Source organism: Carettochelys insculpta, chromosome 1 (assembly GCF_033958435.1).
Source record: "Carettochelys insculpta isolate YL-2023 chromosome 1, ASM3395843v1, whole genome shotgun sequence".
Taxonomy (NCBI): Eukaryota; Metazoa; Chordata; order Testudines; family Carettochelyidae; genus Carettochelys; species Carettochelys insculpta.
The window spans coordinates 154,358,761-154,385,576 of NC_134137.1; the positions used below are offsets into that span (position 1 = coordinate 154,358,761).

Here is a 26,816-nt window from a genome sequence, read left to right on the forward strand (position 1 = left end):
CGAAATGGCCATGCAAATGGCCATTTTGAAGTTTACTAATGAAGCGCTGAAATACATATTCAGTGCTTCATTAGCATGCGGGCGGCCGCGGCACTTCGAAATTGATGCGGTTCGCCGCCACGCGGCTCGTCCAGACGGGGCTCCTTTTCGAAAGGACCCCAGGTACTTTGAAGTCCCCTTATTTCTATCTTCTCATAGGAATAAGGGGACTTCGAAGTAGGCGGGGTCCTTTCGAAAAGGAGCCCCGTCTGAACGAGCTGTGTCAATTTCGAAGTGCCGTGGCCACCCGCATGCTAATGAAGCGCTGAATATGTATTTCAGTGCTTCATTAGTAAACTTCAAAATGGCCATTTGCGTGGCCATTTCAAAGTTTTTGGCTAGTGTAGATGTAACCTATAAGAAAACTTGGAAATGGCAGACGTGCTTAATGACTTCTTTGTTTGAGTTTTCACCAGGAAGTCTGATGAAGGAATGGTTAATGCTAGTAGGAAGGGGGTAGATTTAGAAGATAAAATAAAAAAAGAACAAGTTAAAAGTAAAGTAGGATGTCTGCAAGTCACCAGGTCCTGATAAAACACATCCTAAAATACTGAAGGAGCTGATAGAGAAGGTATGTGAGCGTTTAGCTATTGTCTGTGAAAACTCCTGGAAGTTTGGAGAGATTCTAGAAGGCTGGAAAAGGGCATATGTAGTGCCCATCTGTAAATAGGGAAATAAGAAGAACTCAGGAAACTCCAGACCAGTCAGTTTAACTTCTGTGCTGGGAAAGGTAAATAAGCACAAAATTCAGGAATTCATTTGCAAACATCTGGAAGAAAATAATGTGACAGGTAACAGCCAGCATGGATATATAAAAACCAAATCATTGCAAACCAATCTAATAGCATTCTTTGATAGGATAGCAAGTTGCATATAAGGGAGAAGTAGTGGGCATGGTATATCTAGATTTTAGGAAGTAATTTGATATTGTCTCACTTGTCTCACATGATCTTCTTTTCAATAAACTACGCAAATACAGATTAGATGGGGCTACTATAAGATGAGTGCATAACTGGCTGGATAGCCATTCTCTGCGAGTAGTTTTTAATGGTTCACAATCATGCTGGAAGGGTATAGCAAGTGGGGTTCTTCAGGGCTCGGTTTTGGGACTGGTTCTGTTCAATATCTTAATCAACAACTTAGATATTGGCATAGAGATATTGGCATATATTGGCATACATTTATTAAGTTTGCAGATGATATCAAGCTGGGAGCTGCATCTGCTTTGGAGGACAGGGTCATAATTCAAAGTGATTTGGACAAACTAGGGAAATGGTCTGAGGTAAATAAGCTGACAAGTGTAATAAGGACAAATGCCAAGTACGCCACTTAGGAAGGAACAATCAGCTTCCTACATACAAAATGGGAAGCAACTGTCTGGGAAGGAGTACAGTAAACCTTCACTAAAAGAGACCTCATTTTACTGGACATGGGTAAGAACGGATGTCTGCTAGGCTCCCCCCTCAAAGGAAGTAGCGTACAGTACTGTACTCTATAGTACTATCAATGGCTACTCACCAGGGATGCCATCAGTCCCCCTGCGGCTGAGACCGCTGCTTCCACAGGGTCCCTGGCCACAGCTGGAACCACTGTGGCAGTGGCTGGAGCTGCCACAGCAGCAGGGTCCCACAGCTGAGACTGCTGGGGCTGTGGGGTCCCTGGCTGTGGCTTGGAGAGCTGCTGCTGCCACATCTGCCCCCGCGCTACTGAGATCTGTGGACGTGATCCAAGCCCCGGTGGGTGGGGGAGAGATACAGTGGTAGCGGCGGCTCAGAGCTAGAGGAGCCCCCAAGCTGTGCCCTGAGTATGGGAGACTTGGAGCCTAGGAGCTGACATGTTGAGGGCAGAATGTGTATGGCTGGGAGCCGGAGGAGCAAACCCTCAGAGTACAGCCTCTGATGTAGTGGACATTCAGTTTTAATGGACACCCCTCCCCCGCATTACTCCGTTATATCTATGGTTTTCTTTACTGCAGAAAGTGATCTAGGAGTCATAGTGGACCAGAAGCTAAATATGAGTCAACAGTGTGATGCTGTGGCAAAAAAAGCAAATATGATGCTGGGATGCATTAACAGGAGTGTTGTGAGCAAGACCCGAGGAATCATTCTTCTGCTCTACTCAGTGCTGATTAGGACTCAATTGCAGTGTTATGTCCAGTTCTGGACACCACGTATCAGGAAAGATGTGGAGAAACTGGAGAAGGTCCAGAGAGGAGGACCAAGAATGATTAAAGGTCTGGAGAACATGAGCTGTGAGGGAAGACTGAAAGAACTGGACTTGTTTAGTTTAGAAAAGAGAAGACTTAAGGGGGACATGATAGTGGTTTTGAAGTACCTAAAAGAGGGCTACAAGGAGGAGGGAGAAAAATTGTTCTCCTTGGCCTCTGAGGATAGGACAGAAAGCAATGGGCTTAAACTGGAGCAAGGGAGGTTTAGGTTGGATATCAGGAAAAACTTCTTAACTGGCAGGGTGGGTAAACACTGGAATAAATTACCTTGGGAGGTTATGGAATCTCCATCCCTGGAGATATTTAAGAGCAGGTTAGACAGACATCTATCACGCATGGTCAGAAGGTTCTTGGTCCCTCTGTGAGGACAGGGGACTGCATTTGATAACCTCTCGTGGTCTCTTCTAATTCTGGTGGTGTGTGATTCTATGAAACATGCATTGCTATTAGGAAGAGGATGAGGAGGTAATATACGATGAACTAGAAAGTGTGTTGGTGTGTGTCTTCAAAAATATAATTTTAAATGATTTCTTGATATTAACATTTCATTATGGAGATAGTTGTCCCTCTGAAGTTTGAGGAATACTGCTTGCCAGCCAAAGGTATGGAATCATGTTTAAACTTTGCAAAACCCATACTGACCTATATAAAATTTCACATCCCAGGTCTTAGTCCAGTATAACTGTTTTGCTTGCATGTTTCCTACATTGTTTGTAGTGAATTCAGCCAAACATTTGGGACAGATGACCAGAAAAGAAAGAGATGGTTTTCAATTAGTTCATCTTTTCCTTATGTCTGTAAAATAGAGCTGAGTGAGCTTTTTAGAGTTAGGGGCTGAACTAAAATTTCAGAGAAAAAATGGCTTGGTATGAATTGAAGCTGAATTTTTTGCAGTTTTCCTAGCTGAAACAAAATAACCAAAACACTTTTGTTTCAGGTTAAACAAAACCATTGGAGCAGAAATTATTTTTTTCAGGTGTTTTATTTATGTTGGGGGCATTTTCAAGTGTTTCACATTTTGAAAACCTTAAATAAAATATGAAACAGAACTGCACGTGGGTATGAATTGTTTTAGTTCAAAATAATCAAAATACGCAGTTTTCATGTGAAACAAAACCTGGCCAAATTTATTTGCTGAATTGAACCTGAATTTGTGAATAATTCTCATGCCCTGAAAAATGCATTTATCAGCAATTTTACCATTCACTAAAATTTTATTTCTCGTAGTTTCTAGTCTTATGCTCATCATGTCCCTCCAACAACTAGGCATGGCAAATCCATTTTTATTCTGTGATTTATTGGCCGTGGTGGTGATAACTTGTGTATTTAATTAATTTACTGGATATAGGGAGGTGATTGATTACTGTCAGTTCTTTCACTGCATTATACAGTGTGGTTTGCTTTTTCCATCTTAACTTTAATGTTAACATAGAAAGGTTTTTTTGTATTTCTACTCTAAATCAGTCTATCATACAATTGGTAGAGACTCTTCAAATAGCAGAGAAAAATTGTCGCTCTGAGTATACTGCAAGTTTAATCAGCCATTAAGTTTCTTCTGAAGGGCTTGTGTATGGCTAGGAAGAGCCAGCTACTGTACAATTAAGAGTAAACTGTGAAATTCTCTAAGACTAGAAAATGTGTGGTATATGTCAGTATATAAGATTGACTTGAAGACTCTGGTTTGTCAGAGAGGTGTGTGTGTGTGTGTGTGTGTGTGTGTGTGTGTGTGTGTGTGTGTGTGTGTGTGTGTGTGATTTATTTTTATTTACCTTAAATTTTATGTCCCTCTGCATTATTCAGATAGATTTAAAGTGCAGCTGTACTGTGTAAATAAATGTATAGTTGCTGAATGACTCTGAATGAAACGGCTCTCTGACTAGGATGATGGGAGACATGCACAAGCTCTTAGATTGCTTCTCTTTTGTGTGTCATAACACCTTTCCAAGAGCAGAGATTGTGTGATGAGCCAAAAGTGTAGGATAGAGGGGGCAGCCAGTGGTGAAGGGGCCCACGGTATTTGTGTGCTCAGGGAATGGTTGCAGGAGGCAGACTCTTCCGTATGGATTTCAGCCTCTCTAGAGCTGCACACAGCCTTGCACATGGTTCCACGTGCTGGGACCACAGCACGAGGTCCTGCCTGAGCTGGCTGGGTGACGACGAGAGTACGCCTCCTCTGGACCCACTTCCCTTGTCTTGGGGTGTGTGATGCACGGGGTACTCAACGGAGGGACCCTCACCCAGTTCCGAAGTTGCCCAGGAGGTGGCCTGGCTGGTGGGGACCAGCTCCAGGCTTATGATGGCCGGCGCTGCTGCTGGCCTTGGAGGCTGTGTCTGCCTCCGGTTCTGGGGGGGCGGGTTGGGACTCGGCGGCCTGCTCCTCCTCCTCCTGGGGCTCTGGATGCAGTGGGGGTCCTCCAGCACTGTGTCAGCGGTGCAGGTTGTAGGTGATGTGTCCACCCCCGCAGGATGTCGTGCAGCTCCTTGTAATGGGGCACTTGTCGGGTCCTGCCCTAGAGTGCTGACCAGTGTCCTGCTGGAGCTCCTTCACTTTCACCTGGACCTGCTGTGGGGTGGGGGTGTGGCCTCCGTATGCCAGGGCAGTGGCCAACCGGGCATAGGTGAAAGCATTACGGTGCTGTGCCTTGGTGTCCTGGAGTAGCTCCTCCTTGCCACACAGGTCCAGGAGGGCTTGCACCTCGGGCCTGGTCCAGGAGGGTGACTCCTGGGATCCCTCAGACTGCTCCCTTGAGAGCCAGGGGAGGGAGGTCTGGGGGCGGCTGGCTGGCTGCCATCTGCGAGGGCTCTTGAGAAAGGAGTGGCTATGAGGGTGCGGGGGACCATAGATGTTTCTGCTGCTTCCATGCTCTCAGCTTCCTGCCACAGGGTTTCCTGGGCTCCACGCAGCTTTAAGAAGGGCCTGAGGCAGGCACCAGAGAGTGCTGATGTCCCCCAGGGCACCTGCGCAGCACCCTGGAGGCCTTTTCTGGCAACAGAAGCCCTCCCCCCACCACCCCCTTCCCCGGAACGGCCGGACCTATCTTCTGTTGATAGATCTCTGTCAAATGAAGCCTTATGCCTTGTGGGGAGCTGGTTAACACTGCTGGTAAAAGTGCTGCGTTCTGTTGATTTACTGTCAACAGATCACCTTGGGAATCTGGAGGCTCCTGGGTTTTGTTGACAAAACCCTCTAGTGTAGACATAGCCACTCATTTCACAAGTCCACAAATATGACATGGAATACCACAGGTTAGGTTTGGATGCTGAATAGTATCTTACTAGAGAAGCGGCCCCACTGAAAAACAACAGAATTAACTGTAAAGTAAGTTATTGTTGAGGGTGGGTAAGGCATACATATCACCTGCATGGAGTAGTATTGCAGGACCTTTACATAATTACTTTCTAGAGCAGATGCACCTATAAAATTATTTTATATAAATGATAGGCCTGATTTTGAACTTTAAAATGGCTAAAAAATGGATTAGAGGTTTTTTGTTTTTTTTTTCCTTTTTCCATTTCCTTTCTGTGTCCTGTTTAAAAGGAATATGCTGGGGGTGGGAACCATTCATGAATAGGCATGTTCTTACCTTAACTGCCAGGAATGGCTAAGTTTCCAAGTATAAGAGCATTATTATTGTTTCTCAGAACTTTTTGCCGAGGTGTAGAATTAACTTTCTTTTCATGTCATTTCTTTTAAATGCAGAACTATGGTTTGGAAACAGAAAATCTAAAAACCCTTTCTCACAAGCTAAATGCATCTGCCAAAAATCTGCAGAACTTTATAACTGGAAGGAGGAGGAGTGGTCACTATGATGGTAGGACCAGCCGAAAATTACCAAACGACTTCCTGACTTCTGTGGTGGATCTAATTGGAGCAGCTAAAAGTCTGCTGGCTTGGTTGGACAGGTAAAATCTCCCAAATGTTTCCCAGGTAACCAGTTCATGCACACACCCAAAAGAAACATATTTATATAATTTTATATTTACTTTAAAGTGTAAGGTAAATATACCAGTTGGCTGTAAAGAACAGAAATTTAATTTTTTCTAAAGATGAGGATTTAGCATGCAGTTTGGACTGCACTCTGGATCATAGTTTTAAATATGCCGTAACAGTGGTCTCACCTGGAATTGACTATTATGGCTAACGTGGGTAAGGCAAATGGATGAAATTTTGTATTGGTTCAGGGCCAAGCACTTTTAAATATGTGGCTTAATTCAGACAAGTTCTTTTGGAGTTTATTGAGCTGGTAAAATATTTGAATCTATTCGTCACTGTACCAATTTTAGTACCAAGTTCCACAGTACCTTTGTTGCAGTTCAGCATTTATATGCTGTTGCAGAATGTCTGTGAAGCTCTAGACTGAGGATTAGCAAACTTTTTATGTCAGGCCCCATTTTTTGTCCCTGCAATTAGCAGGGCCCCCCCGCAACCTATCTAATGTAAGCCAAAACAATGGAAATTTTGCTTATGATCATATGGATAAAAGCCCTTTTGGTACATATAAGAAATAAGTGTGCAGAATGTAAAAACTTTATTAATCAATATACAAATGTGAATATACATACATTAAAACAAGAACATATTTCAACATTTTTAGTGAGAGAGATGGACCTGAGACCTAGCAGCCAATCATGCTTAGCCCCCTTTTTGAAATTTCACCCCTCCCATAGCAAGGGAGCCCACTCCCTCTTTGCTCATCCCTACTCTAGACACACACAGAACTTTTCTGAATAGCTGCCTTTCATGTTGTGCTCATAAGCCTTCATCAAACTCCAGTGACTTGATGGAAAGACTCCCATTGAAATCAGTGATAACTGGGTTATGCTCTTGCCGTACCTCACAAATGTCCAGCACAAGCAGTAACCTCCTTCTTCCATTTCTGTGTTGAAATTTTAGTCCTCATGGCACTGAGCTTCTCCAGATAGTAATATAATTATTGCATTTTCTCAAGTGGTTAAAATGATTTTGCTTGTAAGCATACACTTTTATAACAACAAGTCATTTTATAGTCACCCATAAATAGGCAGCATATCTTCTCTTGACTCAAATATGCAGTTTTTGAATATACAGTTTGTGAATTGCCGTCAATACTCACCAGCTGACACACTGTGACACACTGTAGATTAAATAAAAAGTATTTGTGGGGCTGAAAATTCAGACAGATGCTTTTTTTGTTCTTTGTCTCAATTTCTTTTGAAAATTCCCTCTGTCTGCAAAAAGAAACTCTCTGGTCATAAGTGGTTTGTTTTAAGTGAGGCATGCTGCTGTCCAGCTTTTAAGAATGTGTTCTTCAGAGTCCTGCTTTTGCTGTAGGGATTGTAACTAGCATTTACTACTGTTTTTGAAGTTTGTAAAGATTGGGCTAAAATTGGAAAACGAGTAATGGAAAATGGCCATCTAGCCATTTAAGAAATGTGTTGCTTATGCTGTAAATAATGTGGACTATATCTACACTAGAAGCATCTGTCTACAGAAGTTATTGCCGGATGAGATGTTCTGACAAAACTTCTGTCAACAGATCGCGTCTACACATAAAAGCAGATTGTTCTTTTGATCCTCTCTGTTGACAAAAGGTTCCCCCTCCCCCGCCCCTGGAGCATCTACACAGCTTTTTTGTCAACAGTTTTGTCAACAAAACACATTTTGTGTGTAGACATGCCACGAGTTTTGTCTGTAAAGCTCTCTAGGGCAGACATAGCCATGCATACAAGGCTTTACTTGACATTTGGCATGAGCATTACAATCAGGATTTTTAAAAATGGGTACTTTAATATTGGACTTCTAAGTCCACATTTAGCACTGAACAGGTCTTGGGAGACCTGGATTAAAATCCTGTCTTTGCTACTAACCTGCTGGGTGATTTGCCTCAGCTTCCATATAAAAGAGGGATGATACTTACCCGTTTTGTAAAGCACTTTGAACTCTCCTGATGAAAAGGCCTAGATGAGAGCTGGATATAACGAGCTCACACTGACGTGCCAGTTCTGCCTTTTTTGAACAGTTAGTGATTTACTTAAATGACTAAATATAGACTTAGGAACACATCTTGGGCAATATTTAAAAAAAACAGTTTCTTTTTCCTTTATGAGCAATTTTGTTTAAAAATATCTTTAGATATGTTTTCTGATATCTGTTCTTACAAAGCGCAGAAATAGTAAAGTCTCTTCTAAATGTAACATCATTGAAGGCACCTTTGCTTTTAAAAGTTACGCTTCAAACTTAATCTGCAGTTTCTCTAGTTTTAACTTGCCTTAGTCCTCTTCTTTGCTGAGAGTTAATCATAAATACTTTAGGACCTAGTTGTCCTAATCTTCAATGGTGCCAATAACATAAGCCTGTAGTTTCCTGCCTACCTGCTGCAGCATATTACAACTTGTAGTATAATTACACATACAGTTGCACCACTCCCGCCGTTAAAAATGTATGCGATATTTAGAGCATTTGAGTCCAAAAGATAGTTGTGTAGTATGAAATGTAAGGTTTTTAACTGAAAACATTTTAAAATTAAGTTGTTTTATTATTTCTAAAATATAATTGCCCCGCTTATTGTCAAGTGTCTATTAGACTGGTAGTGCTATTGATTTTAGTTTATAATGTATGTGTGCTACACTTACTGATGGCAAGAGACTCTTAAAAGGTGATGAGGTCAGCTGGCAGTTGATTTCTCCACCTCTGTAAACACAAATGCTAGAGGAAAGCACACATGCGCCCATGCTTTTTCTTGAGGAATAATCAGCTTCTGTAGTCCCAATTCAACATAATAGTTCTTCCATTTGTGAACTGAACTTGTGCCATGATTGCATACTTTAGGATTAGACACAAAGCCAAAGGCCCCTGGATACATATAGATGAGGTGCAGCAATGCATGCTCTGTCATGCCTTACTGAAATTATAATAAGTGTGTTTATAAAGGCAGCCCCATTATATCAAAGATAATACAAAAGGCAAATTAAAATAAAGAGGTAGTAAAATCAGCTTAAAAGAAAGACCTCAAATTAACTGTGTTACTTGCCCTTTGAACTCATCTGGAACTGGGCATGCTTCATTCCTCCGAAAATGGAATCTCAAGGGCTATGACTATGCTACAGCGATCTTTCGAAAGAAGTTCTTCTGGAAGATCTTGTCTGAAAAAACGTCTTTCAAAAGAGTGTGTCCACACACGAAAAAGCAGATTGAAAAAATCAATCTGCTCTTTTGATAGAGATCATCCACACAACTCCCCACTCTTTCGAAAGGACAGGCCAGGGATTGAAAAATCCAGCAGTACGAGAACTGCTCTTTCGAAAAAAGGCCCATGGAACATCTATACACCCTTTTTTGTTTTTTGGAAAGAAGCTTTTGAAAGAAGGTGTTCTTCCTGGTTCAAAGAGCAGAAAAGGGCCTCTGGAATAAGAGGCGTATTCTTTTGATTTCAGACCGTAAGAACCCCTGTTGTGTGTAGATGCACCACGTGTTCTTTCGAAAAAGGGAAGGATTTTCTGAAAGAACTTGCTAGTGTAGACGCATCCCAGATGTCTCAAATTTCAAGATATTCAGAAATTAGGGCAGCCAGAGTAAGAGGCTACTTTTAAAAATAAAATACCCGAATGGGATTTTCTAGAAACAATATTTAAATTTCACTTAGATACACACACTTGAAGAGGTATGTAATTTAAACATTCTTTTGTACGTTTTTGTGAAATTTAAAATTTTCTTCCAATATATCCTATTTTTGATTCATTAGGTCCATTTTTCTTGTTTCACATGCCCAAAAGGGGCAGATTAATGGCTATGTATTCTTTCTTCCTGAGAGCATTAACATCTCTGGATCCATAGGGTTCTGTCACTTCCTGTTAAATAGCTACTGGAATCAATAAGGGGAATGAGCAAGATTTTTTTTACATGGATACAGTTTTGTTTCTGTTAGTCTTGACAGTCAACGCTGAGCACCAGACTTTGCTGTTGTAGATACTATGATGGTTGGTGCAACCTAAGATAAAATGGGCTCAATATTTGCAGTAATTTTTATGGGTTTCTTTCAGTGAGAGTGTTTTTGTAGTGTTTCTTTATGGCCTTGAAAGCCGGAAGACATTTTCTGTATGCTTTAAAGCCAGGCTGGCTGAAATGTCTGACTGCTTCTCAAAGCTAGCCCTAGGGAAATCTGCATTCTATATCAAATCTTACTTTTTATGTAGGTTCACTACAGTGCTTTCAGTGCCTGTGAGAGGTGGATGGACATACATGATTACACTAGCATAAACTAGCCACACATAAAATGAAACGGAGGCATCTAGGTGAAAAGATGAGGATTGTTTCCCCTTTGACAATAATTTGCAGTCTTGGAATGATGTGATATATTTCTGTCCTTGGATTCTTGGGTGACAGTAACTAAAAGGAATAATGAATGGAGACACTAACACAGTGATTACATGCTGGATCACTGAAATGCACATTTACCTGGGCCACCCTGTATACATATAGGTTGGGTCTACACAGCATTCCACCCAGCGTTGCTTCTGGCAGAGCTATACAAAATGAGCTTCTCGGTATTGCAAATGTTGTGCAATTTGCAAACTCACAAAGCTCATTACCACAGCCTTGTGAAAGTTCACGTCGGCAGAAGGGGGTGCCAGCACTGCAGAGGCTGTGTGGATGTGCCTCTGCAGTGCCGGCACCATCTTCTGCTGACACCGATCTCTCGCAGGGCTATGGCAAGGAGATTCATGAGTATGAAAATGGCACACCCTTTGCAATCTCGAGAAGCTCATTTTGCATGGCTCTGCCAGCAGTGGCGCTGGACGAAGCGCCGTGTAGACATAGCTGTAAACTGTGTAGTAGAGAATTCTGTCAACAGAAGGGGCCTTCTGTTGACATAACTCAGGGAGCATCTACACACATAGGATATGTCTACTCTAGAACCATCTGTCCACAGAGAAAACTTGACAGAGCACTTCCAGACTGTACTCCCCTCTGTTGATAGAAAGTGGAATCACAGCTCTGCAAACAGGGCTGCCCAGCAACTGGAAGCTCCCTCTGTTGATAGAACTGTTTACACTGCACTTCTGTTGACAGAACACATTTTTGGCTATGTCTACGCTAAGGGTGGGTCTGCACTAGAGTTTTGTCGACAGAAGGGACCTTCTCTTGGCATAACTCAGGGAGTGTGTACACACTTAAAGCATTCTGTCGATAAAGTCTTAAGAGAACTCTGCATTTTCCTCGATAGTATTATCCCTTAAAAATTTGAGGCATAACAGTCTCTGGACAGAGTACGGTTGACAAAAGTGCAGTGTAGCCACTTCTTTTGACAGAGGGGGCTTCTGATTGCCAGGCGGCCCTCTCTGCAGAGCTGCCATTCTGCTTTCTATGAGCAGAGGGCAGTGCAGTCTGGCAGTTCTCTGTCGACACAGCAAGTTGTGTGTAGAGGCAATCTGTTGACAGAGGTTCTGTCGAGATTACCCTGTCGACAGTAAGATGCTTCTAGTTTAGACGTAGCCTAAGGCTGTGTCCACACTTGCATTCCTCTTTCAAAGGAGGTGTGCAAACGAGGGAAATCTAAAATGCAAATGAGGTATGAATTTACATATCTGACACATCATTTGCATATTTTAATTTTGAAATAGTTCTTTCGAAAGAATAAAACCAGTGTAGACACTGCTCTAGTGTACACATAGCCTTTGAGGGGTAATACTGTTGAGGAAAACGCAGGGTTCTGTTGAGACTCTGTCGACAGGATGCTTTAATGTGTGGGCACTCCCTGAGTTATGTTGACAGAAGACCTCTTCTGTTGACAAAACTCTGTGGTGTAGACCCGCCTTTGAGGGATATCTCTGTTGAGGCAAAAGCAGAGTTCTGTCGAGACTTTGTCCACAGAAGGCTTTGTGTGTGTAGATGTTCCCTGAGTTCTGTTTACAGAAGGGCCTCTCCATCATAGACAAAGCCACAAAGTGTTCTGTCACAGAGTCTTCACAGAACTCTGCATTTGTCTCAACAGTGTTAGCCCTCAACAATTTGAGGAATAACGTTGAGTTCTGTTGACAGAAGTGCAGTGTAGATACTTCTGTCGACAGAGAGGGCTTCCAGTTCACCAGGCAGTCCTCTATGCAGAACTTCTGATCAGCTGTTCTGTTGACCGAGGGCAGGGCAGTCTGGCTGCTCTCTGTTGACAGAGTGGATTGCAGTGGTGATCTGCTTTTGTGTGTAGATGCACTCTGTTGACAGATTTTCTGTTGACACAACTCTGTCGACAGACACTTTGGCCATTTCTACACAGGCCACTTCCTTTGGAAGTGGCATGCTAATACACAGAGTGAAAGATGCTAATGAGGAGTGGATACAAATTCCCCACGCTTCATTAGCATAGGGTCACGTGATTTGGAGTCTGAAATTTTTTGGGAAGAAGGGGCCTCTGGAAGAAGGACTCCCTTCCGGAAGACGTTCTCCCCCCACCCCCGGGCCGTGCTTAATACTACTTAATAGTAGTGATTGGGAGTTTGGCAGAAGCATGTTGAGCCTCTGTTTCCAGTCTGGCTGTTTTAGGTGCCGTGAAAAGTATCATGACTCAGGACATTAAAGTGGTTTAGGTTTTGGATACAAGAACACTTTGGGTGCGCCTACACTTGCATTCCTCTTTTGAAAGAGGTGTGCAAATGAGGGAAATCAAAAATGCAAATGAGGCGCATATTTGCATATTTGGCACCTCATTTGCATATTCTTATTTCGAAAGAGCTGCTTTTGAACAAAGAAAACCAGTGTAGATGCTACTCTCTCGAAAGTAAACCCTATCTTCGAAAGGATCCTTCTTCCCTTTATTGAATGGGAAGAAGGATTCTTTCGAAGATGGGGTTTACTTTCGAAAAAGCAGCATCTACACTAGTTTTCCTCTTTCAAAAGAACTTCTTTTGAAATAAGAATATGCAAATGAGGTGCCAATATGCAAATATGCACCTCAAGTGCATTTTTGATTTCCCTCATTTGCATACCTCTTTTGAACGGGAATGCAAGTGTAGATACACCCTTTGACTTTTCTCTCTCTGACCCCAAGCCACAGAATTACCTTCTGCTTTAGAAGGGGTGTTGTCCTAATGTTTTATTGTCATCCTTTTTACTCTTTCCCTGTTCCTATGACACTTTTCCTGTTACGTCTTTATTTTCGTAAAAAATGATCTTTGAATACATTTGGGTGCCAACTAGTTTGCAGTACTGACCTTAGTAACCAAACAACTGCCTTGAATCACAGCTTTCTATTGGCTTACCTCAAACTGCCCCATATTTATGGATGCATTTTTTAAAGAAAGACGTTTGGGTGTTACAGAATTATGTTGAGAGTAGCTGTGCACCCCATACTGTTAAACCTATCTCAGTGTTACTTTGAGCCATTGTTTCTGTAGTCACAGGACCTTATTTTCTCTTCAGATTATTAACATGTGGCTCCTTTAAAATTCTTCTTGCCTGACACTATAGATTCCTGTTTTTTCTTATAGAACTGATGCATTCTGACCCTTAGAGGGGATGCTTCAGGGCTGTCTGAATCTGTTTGGTATCTTAGGGTATGTCTACACTTACTAGAAGGTTGACTGGGGGTGGTCAATCTAGTGCAGCTGCAGTAAATCAAACCATCAGGGCTCAGGATCTCTACTGAATGGCTATCTATTAGCCATAACCTGTAGCCTTCAAAATGGAGGTACTGTGTTAAATTAAAATCCTTTTTGAAATAAGGGGCTGGCGGGGGAAACAATTAAGAACTCTAATCACATTGGCAAAGTATGGCCTTATGTTTCTGACCATGAAGCAGCATAGTTATGGGTAACACAGAGCTGAAGACAGGTGAAGTAGCCATTGTAATGAGAGAAGAGTGCTGTTTTACATATTTTTATTAAAATGTTCAAAGGAAAAGTAGACAAGAGATCTAGGAAAATTGGAAGAGTGGCAAATAAAAAGCACTTTTAAAAGGAAAATAAACTGAATGAATATGAAAAAACCTGTAAAAGGAATGAAAAAAAAATAAGATATTCACCTTCCAAAAATGAATTGCAAAAAACACAGAGCTGACTGAGACAGTGTAAATGTGAGACGTATTACAAATTAAACAGAAAATAAAATTGAGGCTAAAAATAGTGTGTATATTGCATAGAAACATAAAATTAAGGCATACTAGGACAGAATCTTATCTTTCAGACTGGTTTAGGGAGCAAAAGTTCATTAAATTGTGGTTATGACCATATAGTATGAGAATACAGCAATTCCATGGTGTAAAGCCACTTTGTAAAAATGATAGACTAATCTGCTGAGTTTGAACTTATCTGGTCATATCTACTGATTTTATTTAAAAAAAAAGAAACAACAAAAAGTATTTGTATGCCTGTTAGCCCTGACAGTCCATTTCAGCTAATATTCTCTTCCATCTTTTCATGTGCCTCTCAATAGAATGTATTCTAATAAAAGATACTCCCTCTCCCATCTTGTCTCTCATTTATTTTCTGTTATCCAGAATGTGAGTCAATATAATATCATATAAAGAAAATTCCTAATTACCACTGTTATCTGGGCTTCCCAATACATTTCTCTAGTCTCTTTGGGTTAGGATGTGAATTTTTTGGGACAGGAGCTTTCCGTATGTCATGAGTCTTACAGAGATGAGAGGAACTCTATTGATTCTTACTGAATAATAAAAGTAAGTCTGTATAATCCATTAAGTGTGTGTATGTTTGGAGAGTGGTATTGAGAAATAACAGATTGGTCTCCAAGCTTGAAGGGAGTCTCATGTGCCATAATGTAGCTGAATGTGCAATTAAGAATTAAGAAAAAAATTATTTGATATTTTGTGCTGTAACCTCCACAGAAGTTTCACAAGGTGCACAAATTTCACATTGTGCATTAGATATTTCCACGGGGGAACATTGGATTTCTTAGTGTGCTATTTGTCCTAGACAGATGTGGATAGGTTACTCAAGCTGTCTTTCACAGCTGTAACATGATTGTTTTTTCTGCCTAGTACTGTCCACAGCTTGCACATAAAAAAACTTAAACCACTGTTACAGTCTACATCAAACATTAGGAAATGAGAACAAAAACACCTTAGGGTGGTGAGATGATGCTTCCTAACCTGTCAATCTGAGGCACAGAGAAGATGTAACAGTTTGAGATACCTACTAGCTTGATAATTTACCATCCTGGTGTCTTCTTATGTGAAAAGGAAGAATAAAAGGGTGGATTAGAAGCCCTACTCTTTCAACCTATGTGTAATAGGGAGGAAAAAAGTGGTAATCTACAGTAGCAGGGTGACAAATGGTCGTCTCAGAGAAAAGTAACAGTTATTCTTAAATTTCACACCAAGAAGGTAGATTAAGGAAATTAATTCCTTTGAAGTGCAAGAGACTGTGATCTCAACTGAGCAAACCCACTCCTCAAAGCACTTAAGCATGTTTTAAGTCCTTGTGCAATGGGGTGTATCTGCTTAAAATTAAGGGTGTTGCTGAATACATATGGACAGTTGAATCGGGGCCTACAAATCTTCTGCTCTCAGCTGCCTGTGCTAGTAGTGCCCTGGAACACAGTTTAGGATTCCTTTTTATTTGCTCAGCAAAACATGTAGTGATTGACCCATTTCAGAAATGTCTTAGTATTCAGCTTTAATATGATCTTGGAATACTTTGGCTTGCAATAATTTCATTACAGAATTCCTCTTCTGCTAAGAATTGGTCTCTTTTTACCTTGGTGGTAAGTTCAGTAAGACGCTTCAGTGTACACTTTAAAATAGATGGATGTCTCTCTCTTTCTCATTGTTCTTAGTCAGTGAGCCTTGCCCACCATGTTTTGGTAGAGAGTTGCTGATGAAAAGGGAATACCAGGTATGTGTTTCCTGGAATCATTGGGCCTAAAGTATTCCCAGTCACCAAAATGTGTTAAACCAATAAGTCATACTTTGAAAGTAACAATCGCCTTCATTGTTTACAGTGATTTCATTCTGTCTTGTGAGCTATGCTTGGTTGTCGGATATCTGACAGTTGTTTATTATTCAATTAAGTGAAAAAAAATCTTTGTATCTTTAAAACTAGACAAAAAGTACTGAATCTGTGTGCTGCTTTCTCTATTTTCAGTCCTTTGCCACAGGTCTTATATTCCCTTTATGTACTCCTTTATGTTTATCTGACTATGGATAATGAACGTATCGGTAAATATTGCCTAAAATTACTATGGCACTTACATCTATTAGTGTCACAGAAACAGCTGCAAATGCTTAGCATTCATGTAAAAGTCTTTTTTTTTCTTTTCATACAAAGATCATTCTGTTTCCTATTTAAAGTGAATTAAACGGTCCAATTACAAGTACAAGTGAAACATAGCACATAAAAGACTAGTACCATGAATCATAGATGGAGTAGTGGCACAGTTTTATGCGTACTACAGTGCAAACCATTAGGTTTTTTTTGGAGGGGGTGTTCTGTCTCTCCTCTGTGAGGGCTGAATTATAAACTGAATTGGATTATCCTCAATTTTTTGTGCTAGAAGAAACTATCAAAATGAGTTCTGGTTATTAAGCTTAAGTTCTTTTGCACACTTGTCTCTTTGAGCTGTTGCTAGATAAAAATTAGATTAACGCTTGGCATAACATTTCTTCTACTATGCTAAAAAGTGCCTGTTTCTACTGTTAACAGTGGAAGTTGGCTACTGCATTTGGAAACATTTTTGTTAATGAGACATATAAGCTGTGTCTACACTGGAGAGTTCTGTTGACAGAAGAGGCTGTCTGTTGACAGACCTCAGGGAGGGTCTACACTGATAAAGCTTTCTGTGGACAGAGTCTCAACAGAACTCTGCTTTTGCCTCAACAGAGTTATCCCTCAAAAATTTGAGGCATAACTCTCTGTTGACAGAGTATTATCGACAGTAACTTCTGTTGACAGATGCTTCTAGTGTAGACGTAGGCTAAGGTCATACAAATGCAAACTGTGTTAAGTTAATGCATTTATTTACAAACACTTTCATTTTCAAAGTTACAGCAAACAGTAGGGCCTACCAGTACTTTGCCTGGACCCAGAGAACTCAAACACCAAGTGAAGGATAAATGTGGAGATGATTGATTATGACATTGAGGCTACATCTACACATGAACGCTACATCGAAATAGTCTATTTCGATGAATAACGTCTACACGTCCTCCAGGGCTGGCGATGTTGACGTTCAACTTCGACATTGGGCAGCACCACATCGAAATAGGCGCTGAGAGGGAACGTCTACACGCCAAAGTAGCATACATCGACATAAGGGTGCCAGGAACAGCTGCAGACAGGGTCACAGGGTGGACTCAACCGCAAGCCGCTCCCTTAAAGGGCCCCTCCCAGGCACAGTTGCACTAAACAACACAAGATCCACAGAGCCGACAACTGATTGCAGACCCTGTGCATGCAGCATGGATCCCCAGCTGCCACAGCAGCAGCCAGAAGCCCTGGGCTAAGGGCTGCTGCACATGGTGACCATAGAGCCCCGCAGGGGCTGGAGAGAGAGCGTCTCTCAACCCCTCAGCTGATGGCCTCCATGGCGGACCCCGCTATTTCGATGTTGCGGGACGCGGATCGTCTACACGTGCCCTACTTCGACCTTCAACTTCGAAGTAGGGTGCTATTCCCATCCCCTCATGGGGTAGGCAACTTCGATGTCTCGCCGCCTAACGTCGATTTCAACTTTGAAATAGCGCCCAACATGTGTAGCTGTGACGGGCGCTATTTTGAAGTTGGCGCCGCTACTTCGAAGTAGTGTGCACGTGTAGACGCGGCCTGAAAGATATATGGTCTGCAAGTGCCAAGCTTATACATCCTGGGTACATCTGCACTAGCCAAAAACTTTGAAATGGCCATTTCGAAGTTTATTAATGAAGTGCTGAAATACATATTCAGCACCTCACTAGCATGCGGGCAGCCTCGGCACTTAGAAATTGATGCAGCTCACCGCCGCGCAGCTCGTCCAGACGGAGCTCCTTTTCGAAAGGACCCCAGCTACTTCGAAGTCCCCTTATTCCTATGAGCAGATAGGAATAAGGGAACTTTGAAGTAGGTGGAGTCCTTTCGAAAAGGAGCCCTGTCTGGATGAGCTGCGCAATGGTGAGCCGCGTCAATTTCGAAGTGCCGTGGCCACCTGCATGCTAATGAGGCACTGAATATGTATTTCAGCACTTCATTATCATTTGCGTGGCCATTTCAAAGTTTTTGGCTAGTGTAGACACAGCCCCTCATGGATACTAAAGGAAGCATATTTATTTGTAGTGTTCTGCCTTTTTAATTTTTAATGTAATCTTGAGTTATAATTTTCACTTGTTTGCAGTCACTGGTTACATATAGCTATTGAGAAGGATAATTTAACATATTGAACAGTAACATCAAACTAAAACATTGTTAATTAAGAGGCATTCTTTTGTCTTCCAATTCTGCAGTGTGATTTTAATAGTGAATTTATTGACTTTTTAAAATTCCTAAAAAGTTAGGATACCACTAATGATTTAGTGAAAGTCCCAATTTTAAGAAGACCTCAACCCTCCAAAAAACCCTTCCACGTCTCTTGCATTTATTTATTTTGTCAAACTGCAGTTGGAAAAAATCTATTAATCTAAAGCAGCCAACAGTGTAAGAAGGAAATGCTTGGAGACCTATGTGAGGGAATTAATAGGATTTGTAGAACTTCTACTTGAATTATTTCCTCATTTCCTGTGCAATATTGCAGAGGTAGGGAGTTGTCAGGAAGCTTTTGAATGGACAAAACCTAACCCTGTGACAGACTGAGAAAGAAAGGTTATTCCATGAGTAGAGTGACACACAGTCCTGGGGATGGTTATACGAGAGGTGTGTAAAAGGTAATTGAGGCTGACGTTGCTTCTGGAAGTGAGTGAATTTACTAGTGCCCCAGTCCAGAGCAGCATTTACACATGTGTATAGCTTTAAAAATATGACAAATCAGTCTAGAAACATCCTTGAAATTGTATACATGCTTAAGGGCTTTCCTGAATCAGGGCCTTAGGTGCTAGTTGAGAGTGGGAGACCAGAGGGATGAGAAGATGTTTAGTTTTGAAAGATGAAACTTAATAAAGCTGGCTAGGGACTTAAAGAAGTAAAGAGGGTGTATTCTGACTGGGTAGGAAAGCAATTTTACCAGTTGGATTTTTGATCAAGTAAAATAGCATCACGTGTAAGGAGGCACTTGTGATAATCATACATTAAGTTATCAGAGTGTAACTCTTCTATGCTACTGTATATGTTTGGTCTCCTCTATTTGGAAGCAAACTGATAATTTCAATATAATGTAAAACAATGTTATGCACCTTACTGTCAAGGTCCAGGAGTGGAATAGGGCTTTCGGAAGAAGAGCTGCATTCTTTCAATTTTGGATAGAAAGAGTACATTCTGTGTGTGGACATTCCATGTGTTCTTTCGAAAAAGGGCCTGATTTTCTGAAAGAACTTGCTAGCGTAGATGCCGCCTTAATGTTTGCAGAGTCCATTTTCTCTTTTTTTTTAAATGTTCCCTTTGTTTTTGTTGTTACTTTTGCAGTCCATATGCCACTTCCTTGTTCTTTAATTTGAGTCAATGTTCTTTGTAAAGAACACTGTTAACAAAGGCTCTGTTGTTGTCATTATGAACTGTGTAGCCTAACAATAGTAAAACTGTGAGAGAAGATCATGCATTAGAACCAAAAGCCTACCATAGAATTTTGTTTGAAAAAAGCTAGAGGCTTTGAACTGTAAAATAGATTCCATCTGTGTAATTTGAAGATCAAATTGTATTAGTGTCCAAAATAAAATACAATTATAACATTTGTGGCTTGAACTCATTTGTTCTAAACAAAGAAGAGAGTTCATGTATGACTCTCATCCTTTTAAATCATAGCTTAAATCAAAGGGTTCATCCTCTTAACAGTAACAATTGTGCATGAAAAATAAATAAAAAATATTTCTGACCTTTTTGTATAGTATAGTCTTATTTTAAAAGATTATAGTTTATAACTGAATAGTTTCTTCCAGTTTGAAACATATAAGTGGTGCCTGTTTTTATTGTAATTTGGTTAAAGTGTGTTTATAGGTGTGCTTAGTATACTGTAAATGTGTTGTCGTAGTGGATGTATAAAAGCTGCACATAAATAATGATTATAGCATTTGACAAGTTGCCTCTTTCAAGCATCCTTGAACTCCAGAACTTGCAATTTGTCCATTAATCTTGCACTGTAAGGATTGCTTCTAGGTTTCCTAGACTCTGAATGGCTTCCATTAGCCATACTTCTATGTAAAAAGAACATTGACAGAGGAATGTCACCTTCTTTCATCTAATATGTGGAGTTTGCATGTCCAAAATGACATCATATTGAGGTGCACGTTCAGTGCTGACAAATTTAAAGGTACTTATATCTTGTGAATTATCAGAGCTTGAATGGGAGCTTTAAATTATTAGAAAGGGGAAGAGATACCTGATTTTCTATTGGGAGACACCACTAGTTCTTAGGATAGTTGTAGATTGCTGTCTTTAATATTGTGATATTACTGCATGTGGAGAAACTATTGTAGAATCATGTAAGAACTATGTAAAACATGCCATTTATGATTACCGTTCTCTGCAGAGCTTTTTCTTTTTGCATTCATGGTGACTGTACTCTGACTGCCTTTAGGAAGAATATCAACAAATATTGTAAAACTCTCTACAATTTTCCTGTAAAGTGTGTGGCATACAGAAGATACATGATGGCATAACATAAAGCTTGTATTGCTATTTGTTTGGGATGGGTACGTTACGTAAATGGGATCTGAGTTTATTTCTAATGAGTGCCAATTAGAACTTTATATCCCAGCATCATGTATTTTTATACTTGTTCGTTCAGTGTCATGTGTGTTTCTCTCTCTCTCTCTCCCTCTCTTTCACACACACACACACAGACATATATAAATTCAGTTGAAGAGGACATACAGGTGAATCACTGATATGCAAATGATGGATTTTAAGCAGCAGGAAGTAATGGTAGTCAACACTGGAGGGAAGCACTCTCCCCTCTCTTATATTAAGCATTTGGCTGGGTCCATTGACCTGTTCAGGAATCCCACTAAACAGCCAGTAACTTGACGTAGACCCACATAGGCCCACACCTTGGATTCACCTCACTTCTGAATCCTTTTCCCATATGGAGGGGTATTGAAATTGCCAAAGAAGATATCAGTTTGCAAAGGCTTCAGTTTTTCTTTTTTCCTCTTGGTAAAAGCACAGGTACTGATTCTGTGGGTGTTCTAGTCCAGGAGCACCCAGGGGAAAAAATGGTGAGTGCTTTACAGCTTCTGGCAGCCCTCCATCAGTACTTCCCCTTCTCCCAGTGCCTGCCACACACAGTGGATCAGCTGTTGTGCAGTGTGCAGGAGACACTAGGGAGAAGAGGTCAGGAGTGAGGTCAGGGCACACTGTGAGGAGGGGGTGGAACAGTCTGGGAATGGATAAGGGCAGAGCAGGGTGGGAAGAGGTGGGCAGAAGCAGAAAGAGGCTGGGTGGGGATGGGGCGGTAGCCTGAGGGATAGAGATGAAGAGTGCTCAGCACTTGGGGCAGAGCTAGTGGGGACAGCAACCCGTGGTACATTGGAAAGTCAGTGCCTATGGGCAAACCATCAGCACAGTCCCAGGATTTACATACTACTTAGAGTTGGTCCTTTTTATTTTCATCAAGCTAAATACTATTATTTCCCAAATATTAAACATCAAGGCTACATCTATACTAGCCAAAAACTTCGAAATGGCCATGCAAATGACCATTTTGAAGTTTACTAATGAAGTTCTGAAAGACATATTCAGCACCTCATTAGCATGCGGGTGGCCACGGCACTTTGAAATTGACGCGGCTCACCGCCGCGCGGCTCGTCCAGATGGGGCTCCTTTTCGAAAGGACCCTGCCTACTTCAAAGTCCCCTTATTTCCATCTGCTCATAGGAATAAGGGGACTTCGAAGTAGCTAGGGTCCTTTTGAAAAGGAGCCCTGTGTGGATGAGCCGCACGGCGGCGAGCCGTGCAATTTCGAAGTGCCGTGGCCACCCGCATGCTAATGAGGCGCTGAATATGTGTGTCAGCGCTTCATTAGTAAACTTCGAAATGGCCATTTGCATGGCCATTTTGAAGTTTTTGGCTAGTGTAGAGATGGCCCAAGTCTGACTGTTACAACCTAACAGTGCCTTCATGAGGCTGTGAGGAAGGCAAAAACCCCCATCTTGCCAATTTTCTCCAAAGGGGGGAACCCTTCTCCACCCCAAACAGGTGATCAGTCAGACCAGCAGCATCCTAAAGAACACAGCATCAACAATGCAACAAAAGGGAGGGAGAGCAGGGGAGCTAGCCAGAGAAAGATGCTTTTGAAAAGTTCACAACAGTGGGGGGGGGGGAGAGAGAGAGAGAGAGAGAGAGAGAGTGTGTGTGTGTGTGTGTGTGTGTGTGTGAGAAACCATCCCCTCCCAGTGACCAGATGATGGACCCAAGGTGCAGGCATCTTCTCCTCATATACCACCCACGCACTAAATTCATCCCTGGTAGTCCTGGTATCTGTTGATTATGGACAGATATTATATCCATATAAAGCAATCAGGGCTTGTCTACACTTGGCCCCAACTTCAAAGGGGGCATGGTAATCAGGGCCACGGGAGATTACTAATGAAGTGCTGCGGTGAATACGCAGCACCTCATTAGGCTAATTTTTCACTGCAGCAACTTCGAAGTGTCAAACTTTGAAGTGCCGGCATTCAGGAGTAAAGGAACTTTGAAGTAGCACAGGCACTTTGAAGTGCCCGCGGATACGCGCATGCCATCACTTCGAAGTTTGGTGCTTCGAAGTTGCTGTGAGGGAAAATTAGCCTAATGAAGTGCTGTGTATTCACCAGAGCACTTCATTAGTAATCTCCTGTGGCCCTGATTACCATGCCCCCTTTGAAGTTGGGGGCAAGTGTAGATGCAGTCTCAATGTGCCAAAGTCCTCATTTGTTTCTCGCCTACTGTTCATGTCTTGGACTCATACTGCAGAGACTTTCAGTCCTGCCGAAGAGCACAATGGTTTGTTTAAAATGGAAAAGAAATATAATGTGTTATACTAAGATAATTTGCGACAAAGTCTCTGTTTGAAGGGAGGCCTCCAATAGTGAAAGATGAGGACTTCTGTCCTAAGAACATGTATTTTTATCTCTATTTCTATAACAATGACGAATATGAGTAAAGCCAAATGCTGCAAATGTTTTTGGCACTTTGTGTAGTGTGGCACAAGATCTTGTGATATGGTAATAAAGAGACAGACTGCATGTATATGACTTTCTTTAAATTCTGAATAATAATAGTTTTGTCCCTACATAGTTTTTTTCTCTCCAAGGATCATAAAATTCTTATTACAAAATCACTGGGACTGAAAGTTCATGGCTCCAAGTCAATCTTCACTTCTGCTTCTTAGAAAGTCTGTTTAGATTGTTGCTGATTTCTTCCTTTTTAGAATCAGAACCAAAGGGTTGACCCCAAATATTTCTGTGGACTTCCTTGGACTTTAGTTCAGACCCTAAGACACCCAATACATTCGTCAAGTTCATTAATGATAGGATTCATATCTTGGCATCAACTGTACAACAGCTGAAAACAGAAGGTTTTCTTTTCTTCAGAAGTGTGTGATAATGCTACTTCAGAAGGCATGTCTGTGTGTGTCTAGGATGCGTATGGTAAAGTGGAAACAGTTTCAAAGAAGCTGTGGGGCTTTGAGGAAACGGTGCATTTATTATAGCTTCTAGGAATGATTTATGCAATCCTGAAAAGCCAAGAAGAAAGGTGATGTAGCCATTTTTAAAAACTATGTCCTGGTACCTATACTGCTAACCATGGATTTTAATTATTCCTGATATACTATTCACTGCTAATTAGTATTAAGGTAGTATTAAAGTAGTTTGTGTTTGTGTATTATACTATTCACTTTAATTAGTATTAAAGTAATTTGTGTTTAACGTGCACCACTGAAGTGGGGCAAACATTTTCATCCCCAAAAACATTTTTTCTGTCTTTTCTTTTTAAGATCACCTTTTGCTGCTGTGACAGATTACTCCGTAACAAGAAATAATGTCATACAGCTCTGTCTAGAATTAACAACAATTGTACAACAGGTATGAGACTATATACTTTTGTTCTCATTTCAATTTATTGTTTTCTATTAAGTGGTAAGTGGTCTTTTGCAACTTGAATAATTTTGTGTCAGCCGTTTTTCTATGTCCAGTACAACATAAAAGGAAAACTGAAGTATTCAGTAAAAATGCTTTTTAGAAATGTCTTTTCAATATAAGCATATCTTTGATGTGGAGTATGCTATGCATGTACTTCTGTTTCTGTTGCAGTAGTGAGCTTTATTTTTAATTCTTAATCTATGTGAGCATGAAGTTGAAAATTTGTATTTGATAGTATTTATCGTATTTCCCTTGTAACAGGTTTCTCACTTATTTTTCATTTAATGGCATAGTTCAGAGCATTTCAGTTGATTGGTCATATTATATTGCATTTGTGCATTCCCTTTCCTTTTTGTACAAGTCATATCTAGAATTTTCTGAACATAGAGTATATTTTCTGATGTGTCAAAAATGTCGTATATTTGGTTTTTTAAATTCTGAATTTAGGAGAGCCACACCTGTTATTTTGTCTTTTACCTTCAAGTTTTGACTTCTTTTTCCTGAAATAGGAAGTAAAATTACTTGAACTGTGATGCTGTTTGAAACCTAGAACCTTCCCCAGTTGCCATATATATGTTGATTTCCTGATGGAAAGTGTTACTTAATAATGGACATACAACAGTATTATTATTAAGTCTTGTTCCCAGTCTTGGTTCTCTTCCTTCTGATAAAAGTGAAAAGTGATGCTTGCCACAGGATCAAACCAGTATCAGCACCTGCTTCATTAGATGAATTAATGCTAGACATTAAAGTAGTTCTCTTCAGTGAAACAGTCTCCTATATCCTTGATGCAAACAGCCTGAAGATCTGTCATGGTGTTTTCCAGTGTCCTATGGCCTTTAAATCTTTTGCCTTCAAATCTTGTTGATTATATTGATAATACCCCTATTTTTATCTAATGCTGAGGGGTTAGCTTTGAATTACCATTCTATAGTAAATTAATTTTATAGGTTTTCAAGAGAGTCTGCCTATTTTATCTAATGATGCTTCTGTTTTTTGAAGTTGAAGGACTCCTTATTTTTGGTAGTTATGATTCCTGATCGGAGGAGAGATGTTATGAAGGATTAGATGATTAAATTCTGTATTTTGGATGATTTTTTTAAAATAAGAGGCTGGTTTTGTTTGCTTCTGGATATTTTCCTCCTTGTGAGTTGTTAATTTTTTATGAACATTGTTTTTTGAGTAGGCTTATGCAAACCCAGCAGAATTCAGTTTGCAGTGGTGTATTGACAAAATCAAACCTATAGCTTGGCTTTGAGGGTTTTAATTAAGGTTAGGGTTGTACCTTCAGGCCTGTTGGATGTGTGAGCTGAACAAACGCTGACCCCAAGGGTTCATTCATAACTTTCGTTCTTTCTGTACCAGAAATTACTCCATATCTACCAGTCTCCCACTCACACACTGATCCTGCTTATTACTGCTATTCTCAGGGTGGAGTGCTGGTAGTGGATTCCCTCTGTGTCCTGGGGTCGGCTGATTCCTGGGTATTAGAATTTAATGGGTGTCAGTTGGCTGCCCCTCCCACAGTATAGTTTTCATGTGGGCCAAAGCCTTAAGAGTCCCACCGACCAAAATGTTTCAGTTTTTCAGTGGAGGTTGGGAAGCATCCTGATTTTTTTCTCTCTACCCCCCCAGCCCCGGCTCTGCTGCTGCTTTCCACAAAACAATTGGAGGGAGAATGACTTGCTTGTTACAGCTAGCTGTGCTCTAAGGCCAGGAATAGAAACTGTGGGACTTCATTTTCTATTACCCGAGAATGTCTAAGTACTGTGACAAGCTTTACTGAACTCTTCTTACTCAAAGTAATGCGGGGATGGCTGCAGTAGAAGAGGGTTGGTTATCTGCCCATCTCCATATGGGAAGATGGGAGAGGGGGTCAGACAGCTTTCCTTACCACCCAGAAGGCATCGAGGTTGGCCAGTGTCTGTGCCCTGATGGCTCATGAAAAATGCAGGAAGAGGGGGCAGCTGTCAAGCAACAGAGTGTTGGCAGCTGGTGGGTGGGTGGTGCGCCGGCCAATTGGCCGTCTCTGGGTAGAGAAATTTTGTGAGATTTCCCACATTATGAAAAGCAGCAGTTTGAATGGCTTTATTGTTTTTCTGTGACCTTTTCATATCACTTGGGTTGATTTATCTTTGTATCTTGTGCAACAAATGGCTTGCCTTTGTTGTATATTAAATTCTTTCTACTATTTTTTTAAAAATGTCTGTCATTTGACAGTTCCAGAGCTTGGTTTAGTTTGCATTTCATTTGGCTACAAGAAGAGCTAAGCTCTTGTTTGTTTATGGTTTTAAATACATTTATTTGTTGCACAGTTATTAGAGCTCTTCTTTTGCTTTAGGAAAAGGACTTAACTCCAGAGGATGGCTGTGTGGGAATCT

The 26,816-nt window shown here is 41.0% G+C and overlaps 1 protein-coding gene across 8 annotated transcripts in view; it reads left to right on the forward strand.

Annotated features, from left to right (window-relative positions):
- The window catches only part of CNKSR2 (connector enhancer of kinase suppressor of Ras 2), a 372,822-nt gene that overhangs the window by 77,529 nt on the left and 268,477 nt on the right, over nucleotides 1-26,816 (forward strand). For 7 of the 8 annotated variants that reach the window (XR_012645541.1, XM_074994112.1, XM_074994129.1 and 4 more), the window contains exons 3-4: nucleotides 5,967-6,169; nucleotides 24,291-24,378. Coding sequence is in view for 7 of the 8 variants with exons in the window: in XM_074994112.1 (XP_074850213.1) it covers nucleotides 5,967-6,169; nucleotides 24,291-24,378 (291 nt within the window). In the remaining variant the exon portion in view is untranslated. Of the gene's footprint in view, nucleotides 1-5,966; nucleotides 6,195-24,290; nucleotides 24,379-26,816 lie in introns of those variants that run through there. The other variant, XM_074994160.1, reaches the window with a different exon arrangement.